Genomic DNA, 23,519 nt, shown 5'->3' on the forward strand with positions numbered 1-23,519 from the left:
TCCTAGCTCAGCTTATATGAAGGTAATCACACGGCGCTATTAGTAATAAAGTTCATGTTCGCGACAACGCTTGGCCTGCGACAACATGGATCCCCTTCGATAATTCTAGGATGCTCATAAGTGGCCCTCCTGTAGTCGTAGTTTTGATTGAACTTCATTTTAATCTTGGGCTGGTGCGTGATGAAGGTGATGGCCTACGTCCTTCTCCCAAAGAAGGCCTCCAGTCTTTCTGCAGCGGCTGTAGTCATAGCATTTTTACCACGTGCTTACGGCAAGCACACGAAGGATTTTGGGGCACTCAAGGAGTGGATTATATTGATGCACTATTTCTGGACTGATGACACGCGAAGACACAATCAGCATCTTTAATCTCTCAGGATAACAAAAAACAGCTGGGTGTAATATCAAGGCTGCTGAACAAGGCGATATGGAAGGATGTTCGAAGTCGACTATGGTGCTCAATTTGCGTTAGCATTCCACTTCTTACGTTTAACTACCGATTTCCACACTATAATCATGCCTATGTTCTCCATGCGCTCAATATACTATATGTGTGGTATCAAACACGACGGTACTCTCCCTGGAAGTTGTAAGGGTTGCCAAACGATGTTGAGACACCCCGTTCGTGCCGCGCTGCGCGTTTCGCATAGTCTTCAACACTTTCTACAGCGGTCGTTTTCTAGTTGACACTATCAAGCCGCTAGCTGCAAAAGGCGTCGTTTAGTACGAGCAACTGCTCAGTTCACTTATTCCTTGAGTAAAGGATTGATGCCGAGTAGAATTTCCACTCCCATAGCACTATGTTGGAGAGTTTGAGGAAGTAGGGATGCCCCATTCAGCTTTCAGTGCGTTGATGATCCATGTTGTTGGCCAGAGGTGATGTTTTTCGAAATTGCTCAGGATCTGTACCACTTGGTCCCTCTCTCCAGAATTCCATACGAGCGGTCCCCAGATGAAGATGGTATGGCAGACGGTAATCGCCAATGGCACAGTCTCCGGTGAGCTGTTGCTCGCCCCGCAAATGGCGCATGCGTGCGATAGGATTTGATGCTATTGTGATAAGTACCTAGCGGTGCTTTCCAATGGCTTGAATCCTTACATCTGTATCAGAAAGGTTCTCGACATTGCGAATCGCAAACTTCGGGCCTGGTTTATAACGTAGCAGCATAATATGCGCAAAGTGGTAAAACCCAAACGATACAGCTGATAGGTCTATAAGCATCTAAGGGAAGAGGTAAGGATACGGGACTTACTATGCCAGTCGGCCGTAAACAGAATCCTGGGGAAGGAGCCTTGGCCGCTAGCTAAACCTTCGAAAACCGCATTAAAGGTGTCCGGTCTTTCATGCATCCACGTCTGAACAAGGTCCCACAGCTCCTGCCAGCGTCGCATCTTGTGAGCTTTCTCGTTTTGGGGTTCCCTACCATCGAAGCAGAAGTTCACGACGCATGCAAGATTCCATGTCATTTGATTGGCCCAAGCTGTCTCTAACCTTAATCGAGCCAATGGGTGCGCATCTCGCATCTCGCCCGGGGTCGGGTGCAGTTGCAACGAGAAGTCGATATCAGGCGGCTGCTGGTTGATAGTAGCATTGTAGAGGCACTGGCGTACGTAGACCCAGAAGACGGCTTCGCGGAAGGTGGGTGCTGATGGATCTACATAGCGGTTTCCCCGAGAGGATCGAATGATGGCCGAGTAGCCTGCGAGATGCTGTTCATCATCTGAACCAGTGCTGGACAAGGCTAGGGGCAATATCAGGAAGTAGTCGCACAACGAACACATCGGTACTCACTGTTCAGTTGCTCATAGAAGCGCAGTACGACAACGGCGCACAGAAGAGTCTCGTCGTGGCTAGCAGCGTCTTCGCTTAGTTGCTCGATGAGCAAGGCAACACAGCGCTGATAAGCTGCATCCGCTGTCGCCTCCTTTCTACAGTGGTGAGCAGCAAAGGAAATGACGGCGTAGCAAGGCACTGGGCATTTTTTGATTCTTTCCGGTACCACCAGTGTGAATTGACGAGTGGCGTCAGTGCAATCAAGCCAGCGACCGAGATGTTCTGTGTAGTGGTGCACCAGCAAGGCCTCTTCGTGCGTCAGAGGAACAGACTGTGACGAGTAATTTCTCGTACCCTTTGAAACATCCCTACAGTTATGCGAGTGCGAACTCGTCTGCTGCAAGGCCTGGCGAGTATGCACCGGCACGGAGCTCTCTGGCATGTCTTCCGGGTTGTGCGACTGCAGCAAACTCGCCACCGACATGCCACCCGTTGTGCTCTTGGATCGGCGAACAAAGTATGGCGAGCCTGGCGACAACTGGATCGACGGCGAGGAGACGCTGGTAGACTGGTCTTCCGATGCCCCATCGGTCCGACAGTTTTTCCGACTTTTCGGTGAAGTGTTCCGGCTGAAGCCTTTCTCGCTGGAACTGTTCGCACGAACCGCCTCATCCCTTTTATCGATGCCAGCGACACCACCAACACCGTCAACACCCATCATGTCCTCCTTGGTGTCGGTTTCGTTGTCGGTGCCGCGGGCAGCGGATCTACTTGATTGGATTGTGCCCTTCGCCTCGAGCTCGATCCGTTGGTGACAGCGCTCGTCATGAATCGAAAGCGTGGCTACTACCGTGCCTGTGCGCGTAACGATCGCCGAACACCAGACCACCCCAACTAAATATGAGGCTGTAGAGCCACCCACAATCGCTATTATTACGAGATTCTGTGGTGGAGTAGTAAAGTGACACTTGTGATTAGTTTGGCTTATCTATATTTACTTGGAAGTGTGACGTTGCGGCCATGGCGCGTGGTGACGGCTGGGCGGCCTCTGCAACTTCGATGCCTCGCCTAGCATTAACAACACGCTTCTGACGCTTGCTCTTCTGTGTGGGTGGCTGTGAGGCCTTCCTCTTACCCTTTTGGGACAGTTGTATAGCTTTGGCAGCATTGCGAGCTTGTTGTTGACGCTCTTCTTCAGCTGCCTGTTCGACCTTCTCCCTCTCCCTGACTGCCTTGGCTCTCTCCCGCTCCACACGCCTCTCCTGAGCTATTCTCTCCTCGTACAGCTCATTAGCTGCTCTTAACTCCTTTGTCTCAGCTTTCTGGAGTTGTTGCTGGCGTCTTCCGTCATCATAAGCTCGAGTAGATCGTTAATAACATGTAACAAGGACTTGGAGGCGCAGTGCGACTTGACTAAATTTTCTCGCATTTCTTCGTCTAATGAGCCTTCAAGGGCAATCTCAAGAAAATTGATGATAGCGTTCAGAAGGGTGCGAACTTCGTGCGTTGAATTTGCCAGTAATAACCGGGTCAGTCTACTGCTCCGTAATGCAGCCTTGTCTTGTCCGTGGACTGTAATGAACTTTCCGTAGGCAAGGCAAAGCACTGCTGCAATTTCAGTTTCTTCGTCGGTCCACTCTCGACACGTTCCATGGACAGTCTCACACCCCATTTTGAAGCTCTTCCTCGGCTCTAAGTAGCCTTCTGTGCCTTGTTTTCCGAACTTCTCGTATGGGCTGCCCGCCCACCCGACTTCTTTCGGCTGGCATTTTCGGAAATACACAATAAAGTCGCTGCCATCGATCGACAAAGGAAGTACAAGAATTCCGGCTATGGCCTGAAAACCGGAAGGGTATCGAAGATCTGGGAAGTCCTGCGTAACATCCATAGAGGCCATGACGGATGTTATCTTCCTAATCCGGATATATTCCACCATGGCCAGCGCCTCTTGGGGCTGTTCCAATTGACCAAATACCTGCTTTTTATCCCGTATTGACAGGATCCCGAAATCGGCATGGAGGAGCTTCAGGAGCTCCTCTGACGAGGCAACAATGTATCCGGACGGGTTGTGCAGCATAGGTACAGTGTTGATGAGCTTCCAGGCCTGCAACCGCGATACATAGGAGAGTCTTTCCATACTCCTTGAGGCCAAATCACCAATAAGGCGACACACTTTCCGTATCGAGAAAGAAAGGCGCATTCCTCGGGGGCCATACGAATGGCATATTATGAGTCCCCAAGGTTCGTTGAACGCATTGATGGATATGGACATAGATGACCGCACGCCCATGTTGGCGAGATATTCGAGATGAAGAGGTGACAAGGCGCGGAGATAAGAGTGGGTAAGATCAAGAGGATTTTCGAGATCTTCCGCAGTGCCGCAGACGAGCCGCACCATTTCCAGATCACGATCGTAGAGCATGCCTACCTCGTTGAGCTTATACAATTCTCTAGCCTGCTTGGGCATATCGGATGCCGGGAAGTTGAGTCCTTTGTATAGATCCTTGGTTGCTCTGGGATCCACAAGTTCTGTTACAATCCGCCCGCTGAATGTCTGGCCAAATTGATAGATCATGACGCGATGGAAGCCCGTCAACGCTTTTATGTCGCCCACTAGAATCTCCAAAAGCTTCTCTAGACTTGGTGCTGCCGCGAGCTGCTCTTGAACTTGGGACAGTATATTGAGAACTTCCATAGCGGCTGGCTCGCCTTTCCGCTTCCTTACGCTCCACAATCTCCTTAGTAGCCTACTTTTGTTCTCGTTGCTCTCTAGAAACACCCCAGGAGTGGCGTTACGGTTAATCTTATGTTCTGGAAGTTCGGGCGTGAGATCATGAGGAGGCTCCAGGGGATAGAGCTGGTCCTCGTGGAGCTCAAATTCGCAGATAATGAGGCCAGGATTAGCTTCGTTCTGGTGCACGGCACACCATAATTTTCTCGACTGTTTTTTTCTGATGTTTAAAGTGAGGGTGAATACCTCTAGTCCGTTCGTAGCGACATCTGCGTCCTCGTCCTTGTCCTTAATGAAATCAATGTGGCTAACAAGTTCATCTGCCTCGTCTGCTTCAAAAATGTCCGTGAAGCTGTTTAGAGCAAAGAGTTCAACTGGGGTTCTTCCAGTGATTCGTTTCGAGTTTTCACTGACGATACGGACTGGAAAATCACCCGTTCCACTAATGTCCTCGAGCGCTACCAAAAGGCCAAATCCTTGGATAGTTCCAGGGGTGTGAATTAGTTCGTCCTCGCAGCGGTGCAAAGTGTCTCTATTTCGGCCAGTAATGAGTGGATGATCTCCGCAGGTTACTACGTGCTTGAATCGATGCGTTACGAGGGGTTCACGATCCTCCACGCTGCTAGCGACGCTCTTCCCAGTCAAGCCAGCTTTAGGAGCAGAAGGTTGTTCGGCGTGTAAAGACAAAGAATGGCCCTCTCCAGTGTCGTCCGATCGGCTCGAAACCATATCGCCAAAGAAATGTGCAGCTAGACGTGTTGCTACCGTTTGTAATGTTTCGCCCCGTTGCAGCCTGATCGAGTTCCTCCTAGCCTCGGCGTGCAATGGTTCGCCCGTATTGAAAGTAGACGCTACGGTATCCCGGTGGACAAGCCCTATTTGTGACGCATGCGAGGATTGTGAGGCAGTTGCGCCCTGGGATTGGCGACGTGCTTCGCTGGGTATGCGCGCTTCATTGGCCCTGGTGCATAGTTAGAAATAGTTGTCCTAACGCCGCCAGGTGGACGTAGACGGGGGATTTGCGCACTCGACGCTCCGGATGGGAAAGACGCGATCCGTTGCGGACGGGCTCAGCGATGATAAGCTCTGGGACGAAGACGTTACGGAGGAATTAGCAGCCGGTGAGTTTGGTCGAGACTGCAACGTCCTTTGCTCGCTCTGGCTTGGTGATATTGAGGAAGATACGCCCGTACTGCCGGAGTGGAGAGGCTCGTTGTCGGGGACTTCGCAAGGTAATTTGGTCACTCGAGGCATGGAGACGACCCTTTTGTCCTTCTTCTTCGCTCCGAGGTATGTGTAAGCGATGGAGCGTCTTCGGATACTCGTAAGGCGGGGAGAATGGAGGTGCGACGGAGGCGTCGCGGGAAGGCGCGGCCCTGATGGCGATGTTTCACTCACACGAAAAATTGGCGCTCAGGTATCCATCAATGGCGGGGGTGGTTGCGTATAACTCTGTATTTCGGGGAAGCAAGTGCATTTTCTGGCGTTTACTAATACAAATGCAGCGGAACGAAGTTAAAAGGCGTGTTGATTGGGTTTGGTCTGGTTTTACTCATTTTCAGCCGCGACGCGTCGCGGACACTTTGTTCCGCTACCTACCGTACCGTCTTGGCCCAGTCAATGCACGCGGAACACCAATTACCTAAAACACGACAAACAGCGAGAACTCAATTTTTGGAACTGCCCATCGTGACAGCATCAAAAACATCTGCCAGTGACCGCAATGGTCTCTACAGGCCAACACGCGTCCCCCGCGTCGATTTGGTACCTGTAGAGCCGCTGTTGCGGCACTGGCAGGCACGGACAGACAAAATCTGTGAGCAAGCTAATTACTTAACATGACACATCCACCAAATGCAGCGGCAGCCATCTAGCCGCGACACAGCAACGCAAGACGCGACGACGGAGCCCAAACACCCCTTGAGCACAATGGTCACAACACACACACACACAACACAGTCACTGATGGGCTTTCTGTTAAGCCCATCGCCAACCGACAATGTTTGCAATGTCCGCATCGACGAGCCCTCGGGCTGAACCGCATCACCTCCCGCGCGAATCACCTCACAGACGCCCGACGAGGTCTGAGGAGATTCGTGCGAGAGCTCTCATGCTCAGTAAGCTCGACAACACGCACGAGCGGAGCATAGATCTTGTGGAGCTACGCCACGATGAAATGCTGCTGCCGCTGCGCACGGCGGCAGGTCATACCACACAACATGGCCACATAGGAACCTAGTGGACGGCATCATAACACTCAAAGAACATCGGAAATCGGGGAACACATTCCACGCCCTGGGGGCATGGGGGCAAGCTAGCACACACGAAAGCTGAATGCTAGGGGGAGACTGAAAGTATTGCAGCCGCAAAGCACGAGGCAAACGTGCCTCTACGAGCCTTGAAACAACGTTACACACACAAGGCTTCGAGTATGGCATGTTTCATAACTTAATTACAAAGCCAGCGCATCTACCAACATCTACGTTATTGAGGGACATCATCTTAGTATGTCCCGGTAAACATAGCTCAAGCAGGTGGCTACTGATTGTTCTCTGGAAGATTCGGGTACCGCATCCATGTATCTTCTATAGGATGTCTACTTGGAAAGTATTCGGTATACAGCAGATTAAATTGATCGAAATTCGTCATGAAGGGGGTGCTGAAGGTTGGAAGCATTTCCAGGGCCGGGTCTAGCATAAAGTCCTGACCTGGCTGAAATTCCCCAGATGCCCGTACAGGCTGCACTTTTCCGAAAGTGGTAGTGGACTGGGTATCGACGTTGGAGGTTGCAGTGGGATAGTTGTAAGACGGCCTTGCCAGTTCCTCTGCCAAAATATCGGAATTTTCAGTTCGGACTTGCGGTTCTCTGGTCCTGATGATGTCCATTACCACTTCGTACGCGCGCTTGGCGACGGGATTCCCGCGACTCATCGACCGGAGCCATCGAACTAGCTTATCGATGCTCTTGGAAAGTTCTTCACCTTTTTGGGTCGTGCCAGTTTCTGAGGACATCTCAAGCAGGAAAACCGCTATCGCCTGCATTATGTAGTGTACGGTGCACCACCATGGACTTCGCTGGTAAATAAACATCAAGTCCGGTTGGTCAGGGAAAAGCCTCGTTATTTCTTGAGCAGCGTGAACACATGTCTCGGCCGTGTTCTGATCAAAGATTGCCGAAGCATCAGTCTGGGCTTTGATGCGTCGCTCGAGGCGGCAAAGGCTTGGGCGAGTGATAATCAATCTGGCGCTATGGTAGTGAAAGCGAAGCAACAATTGCTCGCGCTGGGCGCGGTGTTCTTGAATAAAGTCCACTGGGCCAAGTCCTTCAGGTAGCGCTTCTGCCACCCATTCATCGATTTCTCTTGTCAATGAGATAATCTCTTTTTGAGTCTGTTCCCAGGGACCCATCGATTTTCGTGGCAAGTACAGTTTCGAGAGGGCTTTCTGCATGATGACAGCGACTTTTACATTAGCCTGTAGGAACGAAACATGCATTCCGGTTTCTGAATCGCGTCTGGTCGATATATCTGATAGAAATGGTTCCAAAAGTGCGATATTTTCACGTCTTATGCCTATTGGATCTCTTTTCCGAGGTAGAACATTGTTGCTGGATTGTTCTACTGGTAACACCTGCGGCAAAGGAACCGTGCATTCATCGTTAGGTACAATGCAAGGTCGACCGATGAGGGCGCACAGTTGACTCTCAATGGAGTGTAGGCTCCACCATGTTCGTACCAAGCTCTCTTTATGTTTTGGCGAGGCGGAGGGATCGTCATTTCGAAGATGAAGGCCAACAGCAAGAGCGAACCGTAGGGATGTCCCTATCATCATCCAGGCTCTAGAGGGACAACGTCAATACTATAAACGGACGAGGCTATAATCTGGACTGTCTCACCTGCTAACATGACCAACGGTCAAGTAATATAATGACAGCAGACCAGTAGCCTAATAGCGATTAGAGTGTGCCGACAGACATCCTAGAGTACTCGGTAACACACCTGAATTATTGGCAGACTAGGAGCATGAAGAGAAGTGGCAACTTTGTCTAATCCGAGAATCCGAATTGCTCTCGTCATGTAGATGAGGTGATCTCGTTCGTCTGTTCGCCATTCTACCTGTATCAAATGCGCATACTGTGCTCCTATTGCTAAAACCAAGTTCAATGTCGCTTGCCAATGCTCCGGGACTTGGTAAATTCGGTTTCGTTTCGCGGAGTTGATGTACCTTCGAAATTGGTCCTCGAAAACGTCGGATACAATGGGGAAAGAGTCGTGAATCGTCCGTATATAGCAGTCAAACAACTTCTCAGCTGTCTCTGGGGATGGCAGTTCGTATGGGTCCACCATGATGTCCACATCGAGGTCGTCACTATCCAGATAAAAGGTGAAATCCGAGACATGCGAGATGTTTCCTACTTTGGGCGATCCTTGTTGAGTATGCAGAGCATCTTCTCGTTGCCCAACCGCCTCCTTGTTGCTGCCTTGTAACTTGTAGAGTGACCCATATGGCCGCTCCCAACCCTCTGAAGCTCTACTGCCGATTTGAGTTTTGAGGTCCCGCAACCACTGAACTTCAGAAATTTGTCCAACGAAGCCGGCGGCTCTTGACTCGCTATTTCGAAGCAGGTCCTCGTCTAGAAGCTGGGGGGCGTCATCAGGGTTTACTGACCCAGAAATGTCGGCTGCTCCTCCATCAGACAACGACTCCTCTCTTGATCGCTTCCCAAGTGATCTCACTGCCATAGTTGATGCATGAGCGGAATCTTTATGTCTAAACTTTTCGTGTATAAGTACTAGTAACGCTATCGGTTTGAGAACATACTGAATCGAGAAGTTGATCAATTTTTATCTGCCCTCTATGATCAACATGGGCACTCAGATCTCTCAGAAGAGCAAGGAGCTCAATGTTCTGCTCTGTAGCACTGTTCAGGAGTTATTTAGGCAATCATGTAGAGTTTGGAAGACGAACTCTTTAAAGCGATCCTTTCGAGCCAGTGGATAGATGCAAGGTACATGTCGATCTACACAGTTTTGACAGTACGGCTGCTCGCCAGTACACCTGATCTTGCGCTGGCGACAGTAATCACATGCTCTCGCCAGCTTGGGTAGGTTGGCTTTGACAGGTTTTGGAGGTTTGTCCTGAGGGAAGTTGTGCTCATTGTCACGTCTTCCCAGCCTGGGGATGGCTACTTTCGGCAATTGGTCGGCCATCGGGTTAGACTAAGGGCCAAGAGGACAATGATGTAATCATGAGGTAGTGATTCTAGAAGGTGAAAGTAAAAGATGCGTTACCGTCGTGTGTTTTAGGGATCGGTTCATTCAAATATGACGTAAGGGCGGGACGCGGGATGACGAAAAAAATTCGGTATTTGGCGGGGATAAGTGGGGCAATAACGGCTTGATAGGTGTGATAGGCGTTCAGTTACTTTGATAAGCTGGGCAATATACTTTCTGCGCACCCCACCACAATCTAGATCCCCACACTCGACGCGCAACAACGTAACCACAAAGCACTCCATATAGCTGATCGCGAGTTCCTCATACAATCTGCTATCGCTGATCTTGATGCTCCTATTTTACGTGTCAGCGACAAACTTGTCGGGCGTACAAGATACCTGAATCGACGCTGCGCGGCCAGCGCGCAGGCCAACAACGCCACGCGATAGCTCATCAGCAACAACAGCGAATTACTCCAGAACAAGAGCAGTTTCTTGTTGACTGGGTTATAGATGAGGATCTTTGCGCTCACCCGCCATCTCACGGTCGTGTACGAGAGATGGCTACCCGGATTCTCCGCATGAACAACGATCACGAGCCTCTCGCCCATCTCTGGGTTACTAACTTCCTTCGTCGCAATCCGCGCGTACACTCTGTAGTCGGTCGATCTATTGAAGCCTCGCGCGCTCAAGCAGCTACTCCAGAACTGATACGCGACTTTCTAGAGCTGTTTGAGCGCACTAGACTGCGGCTTAACATACTACCTAAAGCAATATGGAGCATGGACGAGACTGGGCTTGCACTAGGTGTATGTAACAACAGCCAGGTAATAGCGTCATCCCATAAGAAGAAGGCTTACAAGAAATCCCTAGAGAATCGCGAGTGCGTATCGATCGTAGAGTGCGTATCGCGATCGGCCAGCGTCTCCGTTTAGCGATAATATTCAAGAGAAAACGTCTACAAACAGCTTGGTTTCCGCCAAGATGGATACCAGACTGGTTCTATACATTATCAGAGAACGGAAGGACGTCTAACAACGTCGCGATAGAGTGGCTGAGTCGCTATTTTATCCTAGAATCAGCGTCATCACTTGGAGTCAACCAGTTACTTATACTTGATGAACATGGATCTTACAGTCAAGACGACTTTATGATAGCATGCTACAACTTTAGCAATAGCTTCTCCCGATGCTTTATTTACTTCTATGTGTAATCAGTGGCAAATATAATCGCTGTCGTTGAGTTATCCAACGTTACAACCTGAGATCACGCTTTTGGTGGGGTGCGCGGAAAGTATATAGCCCCAGCTTAGCCCATCAATGGCCTGCTTCGGCACGCTGCCGCTGTTGGTATCGCCCCATGCAGGAAAGAAAATGGCCAACCCGCATCGGCAATACCCTTGCCATGAACGTCCGCACTGGATGGCATTGCGGAGAGATATAAGGGTCATTTTCGATGACAGGACGGCATGCAGTCTTGGACAGCGTAGTACCTTACCAAGCATAGCTACCATCAGATATCTGCTCTACCCTTACCAGCGCTCATGAGCATCGACGATCCTAACTCCTCATCGCCCTCAGAGATCACACTGAAGCACCTTACCACGACCCTAATGATTGCAGTGCTCATGCAAGGAGCCATTCGCTGTATGAACGTACGACAGCTGTATCCCCAAGGTATGTAGACCCTTTCCCACCTTTGTACGTGCTTGCAACGACGGCAGTCTTCTAGTAACACTCACCCCGCTTGCCAAAGCCTAGACTCGGGTCTTAGTATTCTGTATCATGCCAGCTAGGCTCTGTCTCCAGCCATGCTCGCTGTGTGAGACCTGCCCCCTATTCTTTATACGCCGTCTAACTCATGATGTTCTCCTTCCACGAGCTAAAGCAATATCCGGCTACTGCTTGGTATATGTATCGGTCGCGATGTGCTCGAGGGGAAGAGGACGAGGACGTGGTGGGTCGGACGAGGGATCAACGGCGGGTCTGCGGAGCTAGAGGGCGGCGCGATGGGTTATCTCTACAGCATGCAAGCTTTGGCGTTAGCTATAGTTGTGCATTACACTGTATCTCGAAATTGCATGATAGCTGTATCGGAAGCTGCTTGCGGTTTCGATGCTAGGTGTGTTCGTTGACATGAGCTACACGCCAGGACCTCCAAACCTAGCCCTGCTCCTAATCCAACCCGGTTTTCGGGTGTCCTGGCGCGCTTGGCAAAAGCGATGTACAGCCACATAGCCCACACAGCCACAGATCTAGCGTCAGCAATAGATTACAGCTAAACTGCTTTAAGCCAGGTGCGCGGGTCCTCCTTATCTGGCACTTCTAGCAGGCGGACTTGGACCTAACACAGAAGCACAACAGCCTCTCGAACTTAAGCGCCGTGCTCGGAATAGGATAACCACATCACAAGCTGTAAGTTAACGGACTTTGGGCAAGATGCATGAGCTTTCGACGCACCTACTGCTAGCTAAAGCGAGGCGGTCGCGTGATGCTTATACCAAATTGCCGTATTGCACGGTAACGTGGTTCACAAGCGAGTCGGCCACCCAACCGAGTCGGCCACTTAAAACCTACGCACCAACTACGCAGCAACGCAGTACATCACCACAACATATTATTGTACTGTCGCAATAGTATAGTATTATTCAGAAGCGTTACTATCATCTGCGTTCTCTATTTCTACCGTACAAGTGCGTAAGTTGTGTCCAAACTCGCTGCAACGGCCGCAGCGCCTCTGTGTGCGCACTCTCTTTGCAGGCGTCTCGCCGTCCTCACGACTACCACCTTCATTTTTAGTAATTAAGTTAGATATCTCACCAACTGTTAGAGTCTTTTCTGCAGATATATACTGCCTTTTACGGGTCTTGCGCTTTGTAAGGATGTTAACAGCCTCTTGAAGGTGGCCTATTTCCTCCTGTACGACCACCATCTTATAAGCTATCTGCTGAGCGCCTTTACTTAGCTGCTTAACCTTCTCATCTAAAGAGCTTGCTGGTGACCCTCGATGGTTTTGTATGCAATTTCGGATTAGCGTTGACTGCGCCTCTATCTCGCGGGCGTTGCGTGGTGTCTTCGCCTCCCAGTCGACAGTGTCTGGTGCGGCTGGTGTTGGCGTACGCAGCTGCACATCTAGCTTCGACAACACAGCATCTGGGTTGTACGGAACTAGCCCAGCACTTCGAAACCCTGCGCAAACGTTCTCTAGTGTAAACGTCTTCTTAAAAGCTGCTTTGAAGGCTAGTAGGAAGGATTCTTTGTTGATATGGTAGACGTGGCTGCGTGCCAAGAGCGAGATCCCGTCGCCGTAGTGGCGCTTCAACAGCGAGTAGGGGACGACGTCAAGAGGTTGCAGAAGGTGCGACGAATGAGGTGGCATGCAGAGAGCGATAATCTTGTTCTCCTTGCAGTAGTCCTGGAATTCTATTGAGCAGTGGCTGTCATGGCCGTCGATAATAAGCAGCCTGTATGCCCCAACAGAGGACGCCTTTGTATGGGCATTAAAGTGCTTAAGCCACGCAAGCGCGAGGTCGTTGTTGATCCAGCCAGTAGGAGAGACAGTGATAATCCAATCGCGAGGTAGATCTGCGAACCAGGAGGTGATAAGAACCTTGCCTGCAAAGATGAGGAAGGGTGGGATAACGCGCCCCGTCGCAGCGACGCCTTGTACGAGGGTAACCCACTCGCGATCGCCAGGCTGTAGTTTCTTCTGTTTCCTAGGTTTCTCTGAGCCCGTAACAACAAGCTGAGAGGATATCTTGCCCATCATGAAGCCAGACTCTTCAAAGTTCTAGGTATCCTCATCTGCGATACCATACTTCGCCTTCATCGATTGAACAAGCGTGAACCAGGGCCTGATAACCGCTGGGTCCTCGCAGACAGCTCGCTGGTGATCGTACGGACGGCTCCATCGCGTTCGCAGCTCAGGTGTACGCTTGATAAAGTTATCAACCCAGTTCTTGCCTGTAGGCTTCCCACCACGCTCTTTCAGCAGTCTATCAGCTATATCTCGTACGTTTGCCTTCGAGAGAGGTACGCCACGTAGCGATTGATTGAGTATACGTTGTACAATTACCTCCTCCTCTAGCTTTGTTAGGCGCTTCGTGTTTGGCTCGCAGTAGTATATATCAAACCAGCGTGAAGGCTGATAAGAAAGGCGAGGACGCATAATAGTTGAGCTGAGCTCAGCAGGAGTGCACTGCTGAACGCGTCCCTTTCGACTGGCATATTCATCGTGGGCGAATTCCGTGATAAGTAGGGTGTACCCACACGTTGATATAGCAACACTAACAACTGATCTGAGAGCTTCGTCTGCACTGAAGAAAGGAACGTAGAATCTATAATAGGTATAAATACTAAATTGCATCGTAAAATGAAGCTCTGTCTAGAGAGTGCCCTCTCACCTGGAACCTGGCTCCCATCTTTGCAAATCATGCGGGTGAATGATCCTCTCACGGACTCACTACATCTGTGCTGGATTTGTAATGCGCCTTCTTAATGCGTCTTTTTTCTCGCAGATTGTAGTTGCAGGGGCTAGGTCTTGTTCAAGAGCATCTGTGTTTCAACCCCGTGTTCGTGGCGTCCATTCAGAAAAACCTTAAGCGCTGGATCGCTGCTTTATCAGTAGTGCTTACGCGCCAGTGCATGGCACCTGGGCGGAGCAAGCCACTAACACCAGAATGTGTGCTAATAGTCCGCATACAGATAAGAGGATTACTGCATACGGAAAAGAGGCTTACTGCATACAGGAAAATTAAGGGATTTTGTGACAGTCGCATGAGTGAAAGCTAGGCTTCCCGTCCGCTCAGCCATATACAAGCAGTGTACCGGCGGATTAGTAGTTAGGTGGGTGACCACTAGCGAATCCCCGCTGTTGTATGTTTTTGAGGTCTTTTTGCAAGTGGGGCGACTGAAAGTGTCAACTCGAACGTCTGATTGTAAATCACATGGCACATGAAGGGCAGTGAAAAGATACTTATACAGCTATATAACCCAAACGCGGAATTTGTGTTTTTACTCGATTGTTCAATAGACATATAGACTATTTAATCGAGTGACTGATCAGCCAGTAGTGGAGGATTGACTGCTCTAATGCGCCTATCTCAACGTCATCAAGTAAAGCGTATAGTCAAATCGGCTACTGAAGCGAGAATCCTATGGGGTTGGTTATGGTATAGAGAAGCCGAGCGATATCAGGCCGATACATCCTATAAACCTTTGCGGCCTTATTAACGGGCATGCTACCCATGAAAAGTTCACTGAGCGCAGACGTTTGCTACTACCAGTAACTCGGCGATGTAAAACTTGGCTTCTGTATCATTCTCATCGCAGCATCCATTGTATCTTGACCGAGGCAAACACACGTGCGTTCAGATGTATATAAATAACTACAATATCTAGCCCATCTTGTTCTTCACACAGCCCACCACTTTTCCTCACACGACTGCAAGGCGAAATGCCTCGAACCAACCCCACTGGAATGGTTCCCTACAGCCACCTCAGTAACTCGATACTGAGCCACGCTACCCTCATGAATCCTCACCCGTACGGTACACTAGATCTCATCACCTAGCCGAGATCTGATGGTAAATAGGACCTATGTGTAGTTGCCCTGAAGCGTTGGCTACACGAAGCACAGGTACTGGTGCATGTGAAAGTTAGCTTCAATGAGATGACAGCAATGCAAGAGATGCTATGCTGCATTTCCTGCAGCGGGGTAGTAGATGGATACTTGGCGAGAGGGGAACGGGCGATGTGTTTGACCTCGCTGTTAATATTGAAAGTGGGTTTGGGAATACGGCCTGCGAACTCGTAGATCGACAGAGCGGAAATAGCAATTCACAAGGATGGGGTGAAGGACCACAGAGGGGACAAGGGATACCGGTACACAATATGCCACCTACGAGATGTAACACTCACAGTGAGTGGGCGGACGTGGCTCATTTTGGGGGGGATCGATAGGAATGGAGCTGTCTCAGTGCCACCGGGAGGATATAGGGCCGATGGATAAGATGCTCGAGCTGGAGGCCTCCAACGCGAACACCAAGAACAGCATATACCGCAATATCACGATCGTGTTCCACCCTGGAGATGGTCTACGTGCTTCTGGTCATAATCTTTACGGAAGTTTCGTTCACGGACGAAATGAATTGACAGAATGGAATGTGGATTGGATGCGTCATCTTACATAACATGGCCAGGATAAGCATCCATAGGTGAACAGAATACATACAGCACAGAAGTACAGTAGGATTTGAGTTTAGGTGTGAGAGGCAGAAAGCCTGACGAAAATGAAACAAGATATTCAAGACTGATGTCCGGAATACTTTACCACAAGGTGCAGTGTTCTGGAGAAAACTTTGAAACACCGCACCAAAAGGCATGGCATAATTCGGGGTGTAGAATGTCGAAGCATATGAAAACATCGTGATTCTCCGGGAAGGCAACTATCAAGCGCTCATCTGTGCCGGTACCTCCGTAAGGTTCACTTGCAAGCTAGGGCCGATGAATCGACGGTACGGAACGAGTCCCGGCGGTAGCGTAAGCTTCAGGTACGGCATTCAAAGTGTATCATGAAGGCAGATCTAGCCGCAGGTCAGACACGAACCCCTGCTAGGGATTCCGTTTCGCAACCCGGTAGAACTACCTTTTGATGTTGCTCTTATCCCGAGGGAGGTATACGTGGGGAAGCAGCCGCGGGTAAAAAGGGTTTCAAGGTCGACCTGGAAAACAGCGCGTAGTAATCGCGTGCAAGTAACCAGAAGCTAACATGCGTGATTGTGGGGTCTTTTGTTGCATTAGAATTTGGAAGATGGTGGTGTGGTTACTCGCTTGCCGTTCTGAACTCTAGCTCGCCAAGTATAGGGTTCGCGCTGCGGCGACGCAGGTGTGGCGCTATAGGAAGATGCACCCCGAAGCTAGACATGTGAAAGTACGTAGGCATGCTGTGCCACTCTTGTTGAGTCGATGGGGTGCGGCCACCAAAGAGCGATCGTGGAGAGGATATAAAGTTTCGCCTATCGTGAACGGACATGGTTAATCGTCGGGCCTTCCTGAAAGTATTTGGCCGCAGCGTGGTAGGTCAGTTTAGCTAAGGAGTAGAAGGAGAGATTTGATAGCAAGGGCTATTGAATGTGACGGATGGTGCATGGTCGAACGAGCAAGCGCGATACATGACTGATGGTTGGTTCAGTATACAGGTTCGGTCTTGGTATATTGGAAGGATGCAGCGTGTATAGCCGGAGCGACGACGGAAAGTGCGCGTCCCAGGTACAGGAACGCCGCGTGCCTGCCGATCTCTGGATTACTCGAGATATGAAGTGCATGGTATTTCATCGGGGCAGCTGGCCAGGACCAGAAGGTCTATATTACAAGATGTAAGACGTTGGAGGGTTGTGAAAGGATGTTCCCTGTGTGGGGAGGTTTTGCAGGGCACATGTGCAGGCTCGGAGATATGTACAGCTTAGCGAAGCTTAGTCTACAACGTGTCCATGAGGAAGTCGCGATGGGCGGGTCTGCCATTGCTACGTGGACGTGCCAGCGTGTAGATGGGTAGTTGGGATGAGCTGTCCCTCAGGGGTGGACTTGTAGCGTTGGGCAAAGGCAAGTCGAGCGTTGCTTTTCTCCACCCCTTTGGCGAGGAAAAGAGAGAATGTATGCAGGAAAGCGGAGTTTGTGGATTGCCCGCAGGAGGCGCGACCCGTTGTCTCAAGCCATGCTGCAGCCCCCGGGAATTGGTACCTTTCTAATTCATGTCCCGAAGTATCCGTCAATACATCCGTCAGTACATCCGTCAGTACATATTGTAGGATTGTCACTGAGACGCGCGGTTCATATTGCGGTCGTTAGTTCAGCCGTATGTCGGCCTATCAAGCCCCGCTGGAGTGGTTTTGGCTCTTAGCAAATCACTTTCTTGTGCATATGCCGAACGTGTTAAGGTGGCGACGAGGACAGGACCGGGACGGGAACCTTCTTGATGGAACCCCCTAGCGAACAAGTGATCAGTGCTTCGAGGGGCCTGATTCGCCGTGTGGCTGCAGCATGGCAATACGTCGTGGTACACGGCAGCGTTTCACAAGGGAACGACACCGAGGGGAGTGCATCTGCGAGCCGTGGTTGGAGCTGGTCAGGGCTCGTGGTTCCAAGACGTTTTGACTCGTAGTCGCGACCATCTTGGTTGTATCGGTCGTGGGCGTGCAGGGGTGGCACGACAAGGTTTGGATCTTCTGCACCTCCAACTCAAAAGTTGCTAGCTGCCTTTCTCCTGCATTGGGACCAGCAGCGCTTCCTTCTACTCTGAACGCGTCTTGCGACCGCGTCCTCTTCTTCTCCTCCCCCCCGTTTTGCCATCTTACCCCCGGGGCTCGAGGCTACTACCTCCACCCGCGCTGACACTGGCCGTTGTCCTGGTCGTGATCCGCAAGTAGTGTTCGCGCGTGGCTCTTTTTGGCCTCGTCTTGCAACACCACCAACATCGTCGGTTTGGCACCCCTGAAGCCCCCGCAACTCTCTCGTAAACTTAGTTTAGACCGACGGTCCTCTGCGCGTGTCATGCGACTGCGAGACGCCTTAATTCACCCCTAGCATCTTGTGCCGCACGCCGCTGGCTTCCCAGGGACGAGCAACGGCGCGCCCAAGCAGCATCGCGCCATTGACCTGCATCATCACCTGTCCGTGCAATCTTCTGCCACGGCAAGATCCCAATTGCTCCCGTATAGCCCTCGCAGACGTGTCTGGGCATTCCGGAGAATGCTCCTGTGCCCAAGTGTGGGAAGGTACTCGACGCAGACATTCATTCACATACCTCGCAACCCACCATGGCCGAGTACTCCCACCACCATGGCCGCCCAACCACGCCCACCGGCTCTTCCAGGACACACAGACCGAACGGATCCATGCGAACACTCAATACCAACCAGCCCAAACAGGAGACCTTTTTCGACGATGCCACTCCCGTAGACCGATTCAACGACAACCCAAAGCACGACCCACTCCGTGACTCTCACGATCTTTCCTTCGCCGAGGGCGGCAACGTGAGAGACTCTGTCGTCGACAACATGCTGCTCTCTCTGGACCAATTCTCTACAGGGAACCTGTTCGGCAGCTCAGGACCTCAGTACCCCAGCTACGGTGAAGACGACTTCTTTCTTAGAGACAACTCATACCGACCGCCCGGCGCGCGCCATCGGGGCCACACGTACACCTCATCGCGCTCCTCTGACTATGATCTGAACCCCGACGAGCACTCTCGATACACTGCCCACCACTCGCGTGCTCGTCGAAGCAATAGCAGCAACAACATCGGTACACCAATCCACAGGAAGGGAAGCACGCGGGACATGTACACAGGGAGACAAGGCACTACTCAGTACGGCCAACTTCAACAAGCGGGTCACCTGAGAGGCAACAGCAAGAAGGGCAGCATGGGCAGCGGCTCTTCGAGCATGGACTTTGGCCAGTCTGGCATCTTGGGCAATCAGCGCCTTGGCTTTGGGAAGCGCTCGGCGAGTTTTGATCACAGCAATGCAAGCGACCGGGGGAGAATCTCGCCCTTGAGAGTCGAATCCGTTTTGGACAGAGGCAGGGTCGCCTATCAAAACTATCCTGATGAATACGATGCGGCCCCCGAGCCCACCGTTCCGGCCGGCCCTCGAAGGGTTCAGGAACCACCACAATCCCCCCTCGCGTTTCCTCCCCAGCCATCCTACGCCGCACCGCAGGCACCCCGGCCTGGTCGCAGAGGCAGCGTCCGCTCCAACACGAGCTACAGAACTTTGCGAAAGAACAAGAGCCAGCCGGGACCAAGCATGAGGGCCCAGGCGCAAGAATTCGTCAATGCCAGCACGTTACGAGAGCTGCCTCCTGTGCCATCATGGCAAGATCCTTCAGCTCCATCACCAAGCGTGGCTGCACGAAGTCCACTGTTTCCTCCTCAGGCTCCAGCAGCGCCAAAGCCTGGCTTCTTCCGCCGAGTGTTTGGTGGAGGCTCTTCCAAGTCTACACCACAACTGTCTGCTGCCTCCGGCGCCCTGAACTCGTCGCAAGAGAATTCAACACCTGTCCCCAGTAAACCTCAGCCGGCCGATGTCAACTCAGTGTACTCTTCCGCACGACCGCGCACGACGCCGAACAATAGCAGTCATATTGCTTCTCAGATAAAATCGTTACCAAAGGCACCCCAAACTGCCAACTCTGCGCAGGGAGACGCACAAGCACTGCACCCGCCGACGCTCGGCAAAAAGCCATCATCATTTTTCCGGCGTCGAAAGAAGTCTATTTCTGAAAGCACGAAACCACCTGTCACGGCTCTCGAGTTTACTCAGCCAGCCAGGCCGGTACTGCCCCCACAGCCCAGCCCCGGAGTTAGCAGTTTGCGACAAGTTATGAACCCTTACCTCAACGACGCAGGACGCACGGGTGATAAGGCACTTGACGCACGAGATGAGCAGTCTGGTGACGCTTCTACGAATGGATTCTCACCAAACTATAAACCACACAAGGATACAAAAGTTCGCGCAATTAAGTCAACTTCGCGTGGGGATGATCAGACACCTCCTGCGTCACGAGGGGAGCAATTAAGAGCTTCTGATTTGAGCAATACAGGCAGTCCTAAGCTGAAACTGAAGTTGAAGCACGCGAAGTATGTTGTCCCAACCCAACAAGAAGATACCTTCCTTGCAGATAGCAGCAGCTGTAATGAAGATCGCAGTGGTCGCGCAACGCCAACCGGCGAGTGCAGTGGCACCGAGGAAAGGAGACCAAGCACAGGACCCACCCCCTCGTTACTTGGGCAATCTGAAGCAAAAAGCAATCACAAGCCTGGTGGCGACCACCGGGCCGAGCTTTTATCACCCCACGACAACCCCATTTCTAGAAGTGGTTCAGTGTCACAGTCCGCTTCAGAAGTCGAGGACGAAGGCTGGGTCATCACCGAATCATCCAGCAAAGTGCACATTACTGATAAGAAAAGTCCGGCCGCGAAGCGTGTGTGGCTTGATACCACTCTACCAGACGCACTTGGTGATACTACCGACGACCTCAAGTTACCCTTGGAAGGCGCGCGATCCTCCCAGCAGTCACTCGACAAGGTCTCGTCAGACGCCAATACCCCAACCTCACCTAATGACGTCTTCCACTCTGCTACAAGTCTGCCCATAGTGCAGGTCGAAAGTCGCGACTCCGACACCATGCCTGCTATAGTCGAGGACCGATCAATGCACAGCGAGCCCACTGATGCAGAGCGTGAACGTGCATTCCAGATCTACAGCGGCGGTGATTCTTCTAGTCTGAAGGCCCAAGCAGCTACATTGTTGGGCGATGTTAGCTTGTCTAGCACACGCATGCGAAAGGCCTTTATGGACCTCTTTGACTGGACCGGCATGAACATCTTGGCTGCTATGCGTGACCTTTGTGGCAAGATCATCCTCAAGGCCGAAACCCAGCAGGTTGACCGCATTCTCATGAGTCTCTCAGAGCGTTGGTGTGAATGCAACAGCAGCCACGGCTTCAAGGCAGTTGGTAAGTAGTTCACTTTGCTAAGCCGAGATACTAAGCTAACCCACGACAGATGTCGTGCATACCATTTGCTACTCTATTCTACTCCTCAATACAGATCTGCACTTGGCTGACATTGAGTCGAGGATGACACGAAGTCAGTTCGTCCGTAACACACTCCCTACTGTCACCCGCGTGTGTCAAGACTCGGTCACGGCTGCTGGAGAAGAGACGCTAAGACCGCATTCCACTCACTTCCGAAGACCTTCTCTGCCATGGAACGACAAGTCGGAACCCAGCTCGCCAGGTGCTGAAGCCGCCACATTCTCTGCAGATATGGAAGAGCCTGTGGAAGCTAGGAAAACCCGCAGTCGTCTCTCGATCCGACCCCCCGCCAGAAGTGGCTCAGAAGGTCTACTCTCCTTTGATTCTGCAGTGTCCGAGTCCAACACACTTGTCAACTCACCATACAATGGTCCCATGCGAGGATGGGAGTTCCAGATCGAGACTGTACTCAAAGAGTTCTATGACTCCATCCGCAAGCAACGCCTGCCACTCCATGGATCTTCCGAGCCCGTTGTTCATCATCAGCCTTCTTCCAACAACCTCTCCGTCAGCAACATGCTACGTCGGACTCCCAGCGTGTTGAGCAAAGCACCGTCTGACAACACGAGCTACCGTGGCCGATCACAAAACGATTTCCGCAATGTGGGCAGTCGCTGGGCCTCTAAGAACCGCTCAAAGCAAAGATTGTATCCTTCATCTACTGTAGCGTCTAGTCGAACCAGTCTGGACGACGGATCGGTGTGGAGCCCTGCCGGATCAAGCTCCTGGAGTCGTTACTCGTACGGCAAGACTGGTACGTCCATGTCGGTAGACTCACTAGGCTCACACTTTGCGCATGGCGACTACCAGCAGGCTATTGGCTTTGCCAATGCTCTCAGTCAAGCTATCATTCGCGAGGAAGGCATGACCATCGCCAGTGACGAAGAGTTTTCCCGCGTCGCCCCGCTGTTGGAAGACGAAACTCTCGAGCTGGTCGGAGCACCCTGGGCTAAAGAAGGCATCCTCAAGCACAAACGGCACCTTGATTCAGTGGATAGGAAGGCAAAGGATCGAGCGTGGAACGAGTGTTTCTCCGTTGTCGAGAAAGGCTGTATGCGTCTGTTCTCATTCAGCATGAACTCCAAGTCGGTTAGGCAGAAGAGCAAGCTGCGGCCATCTGCTGGTGGTGTTGTAGGAGGCGGCAACTGGATGGATAACGCCGAAGCCTTGGACAGCTTCCCACTCCGCCAGACCATTGCCAGCGCGCTACCTCCTCCGGGATACTCGAAGACAAGGCCTCATGTGTTTGCGCTTTCGCTTCCGACAGGAGCTGTTCATCTTTTTCAGGTCGGAACGCCCGATATCTGTCGAGAGTTTGTGTGCACCATCAACTACTGGTCAGCTCGTCTCTCGAAAGAACCTCTGATGGGTGGTGTTAGCAGCATGGAATACGGTTGGGGCGAGAACGTCATCAATCCAGCTTTGATTCGACAAGACAGTGCGCCATCGGTACAAGGCCACATGCCCCGTCCGAGTGTCACAAGCTCCCTTCGTAGTTCGATGGACCATGCCACCGGCACGCCAAAACCCAGACTTCCTGGTGACAAGGTCGTCCTATCCGATTGGAGCCCACCAGCATCAAGCATGATGGCTAGTACCCTGATGGAAGTGGATCAGCTCAGGGCTCTTACCGACTACGTTAAGAACATTGAGAACGAGCTCGCTCACCACAACGAACTGAGAGCACCGTTGCTCATTGCCGTAAGTTTTATTCTCCAACGTCTCCATGATCGTAACTAACCATTAACATTAGTTTTCCCCTCGCCACCCCAATGCTCAGAAGGCCATGGCCAACTGGGAGCGTAAATCGCAATACCTTCTCCGGGAAATTGTTAAATTCCGGACCTACATCGACACACTAGCAACCGCACAAGTGCAGAAGCAAAAGATATATGCCGAGCGCGAAGCTCGTGAACAACAAGAGTTGGGGGACGCAGAGAAGGACGCAGACGTTACCATGAAGGCCACTGAAGATGATGGTGCGAATGAAGCTTCCGAGCCTGCTCCATCCAAGACCATGCCAAACCCAGCTCTACCAGCAGCTTTCCTTTTACACCCCTGATCGCCACTGTTTTGATTTTGGCGTATACTGACGATTGATTTCTTTGTTACGAATAGTTACTCCTTTGAGGCGTACGATACGGCGTTTGCGACTACTTCATTCGTCAAAGCCGAGTCTGAGACAGCGTCCGCATTCGGTGG

General features: G+C 51.5%; 2 protein-coding genes across 2 annotated transcripts; one reads left to right on the forward strand and one right to left on the reverse strand.

The window, feature by feature from the left end:
• Nucleotides 1–798: 798 nt before the first annotated feature.
• On the reverse strand, nt 799–9,715 carry ALTATR162_LOCUS2188 (uncharacterized protein; the record flags this gene model as incomplete). The annotated part of the gene is made up of 8 exons (XM_043309790.1): nt 799–1,050; nt 1,100–1,203; nt 1,254–1,742; nt 1,793–2,541; nt 3,301–5,466; nt 8,730–9,280; nt 9,327–9,426; nt 9,474–9,715. 8 exons carry the CDS (start codon nt 9,713–9,715, stop codon nt 799–801), a joined length of 4,653 nt encoding a protein of 1,550 aa, XP_043165725.1.
• An 8,820-nt stretch (nt 9,716–18,535) lies between these two features.
• ALTATR162_LOCUS2189 (uncharacterized protein) lies at nt 18,536–23,379 on the forward strand (the record flags this gene model as incomplete). The annotated part of the gene is made up of 3 exons (XM_043309791.1): nt 18,536–21,236; nt 21,286–23,018; nt 23,071–23,379. 3 exons carry the CDS (start codon nt 18,536–18,538, stop codon nt 23,377–23,379), a joined length of 4,743 nt encoding a protein of 1,580 aa, XP_043165726.1.
• Nucleotides 23,380–23,519: the final 140 nt, after the last annotated feature.

Source organism: Alternaria atra (genome assembly GCF_907166805.1).
Source record: "Alternaria atra isolate CS162 genome assembly, contig: 21, whole genome shotgun sequence".
Lineage (NCBI taxonomy): Eukaryota > Fungi > Ascomycota > Dothideomycetes > Pleosporales > Pleosporaceae > Alternaria > Alternaria atra.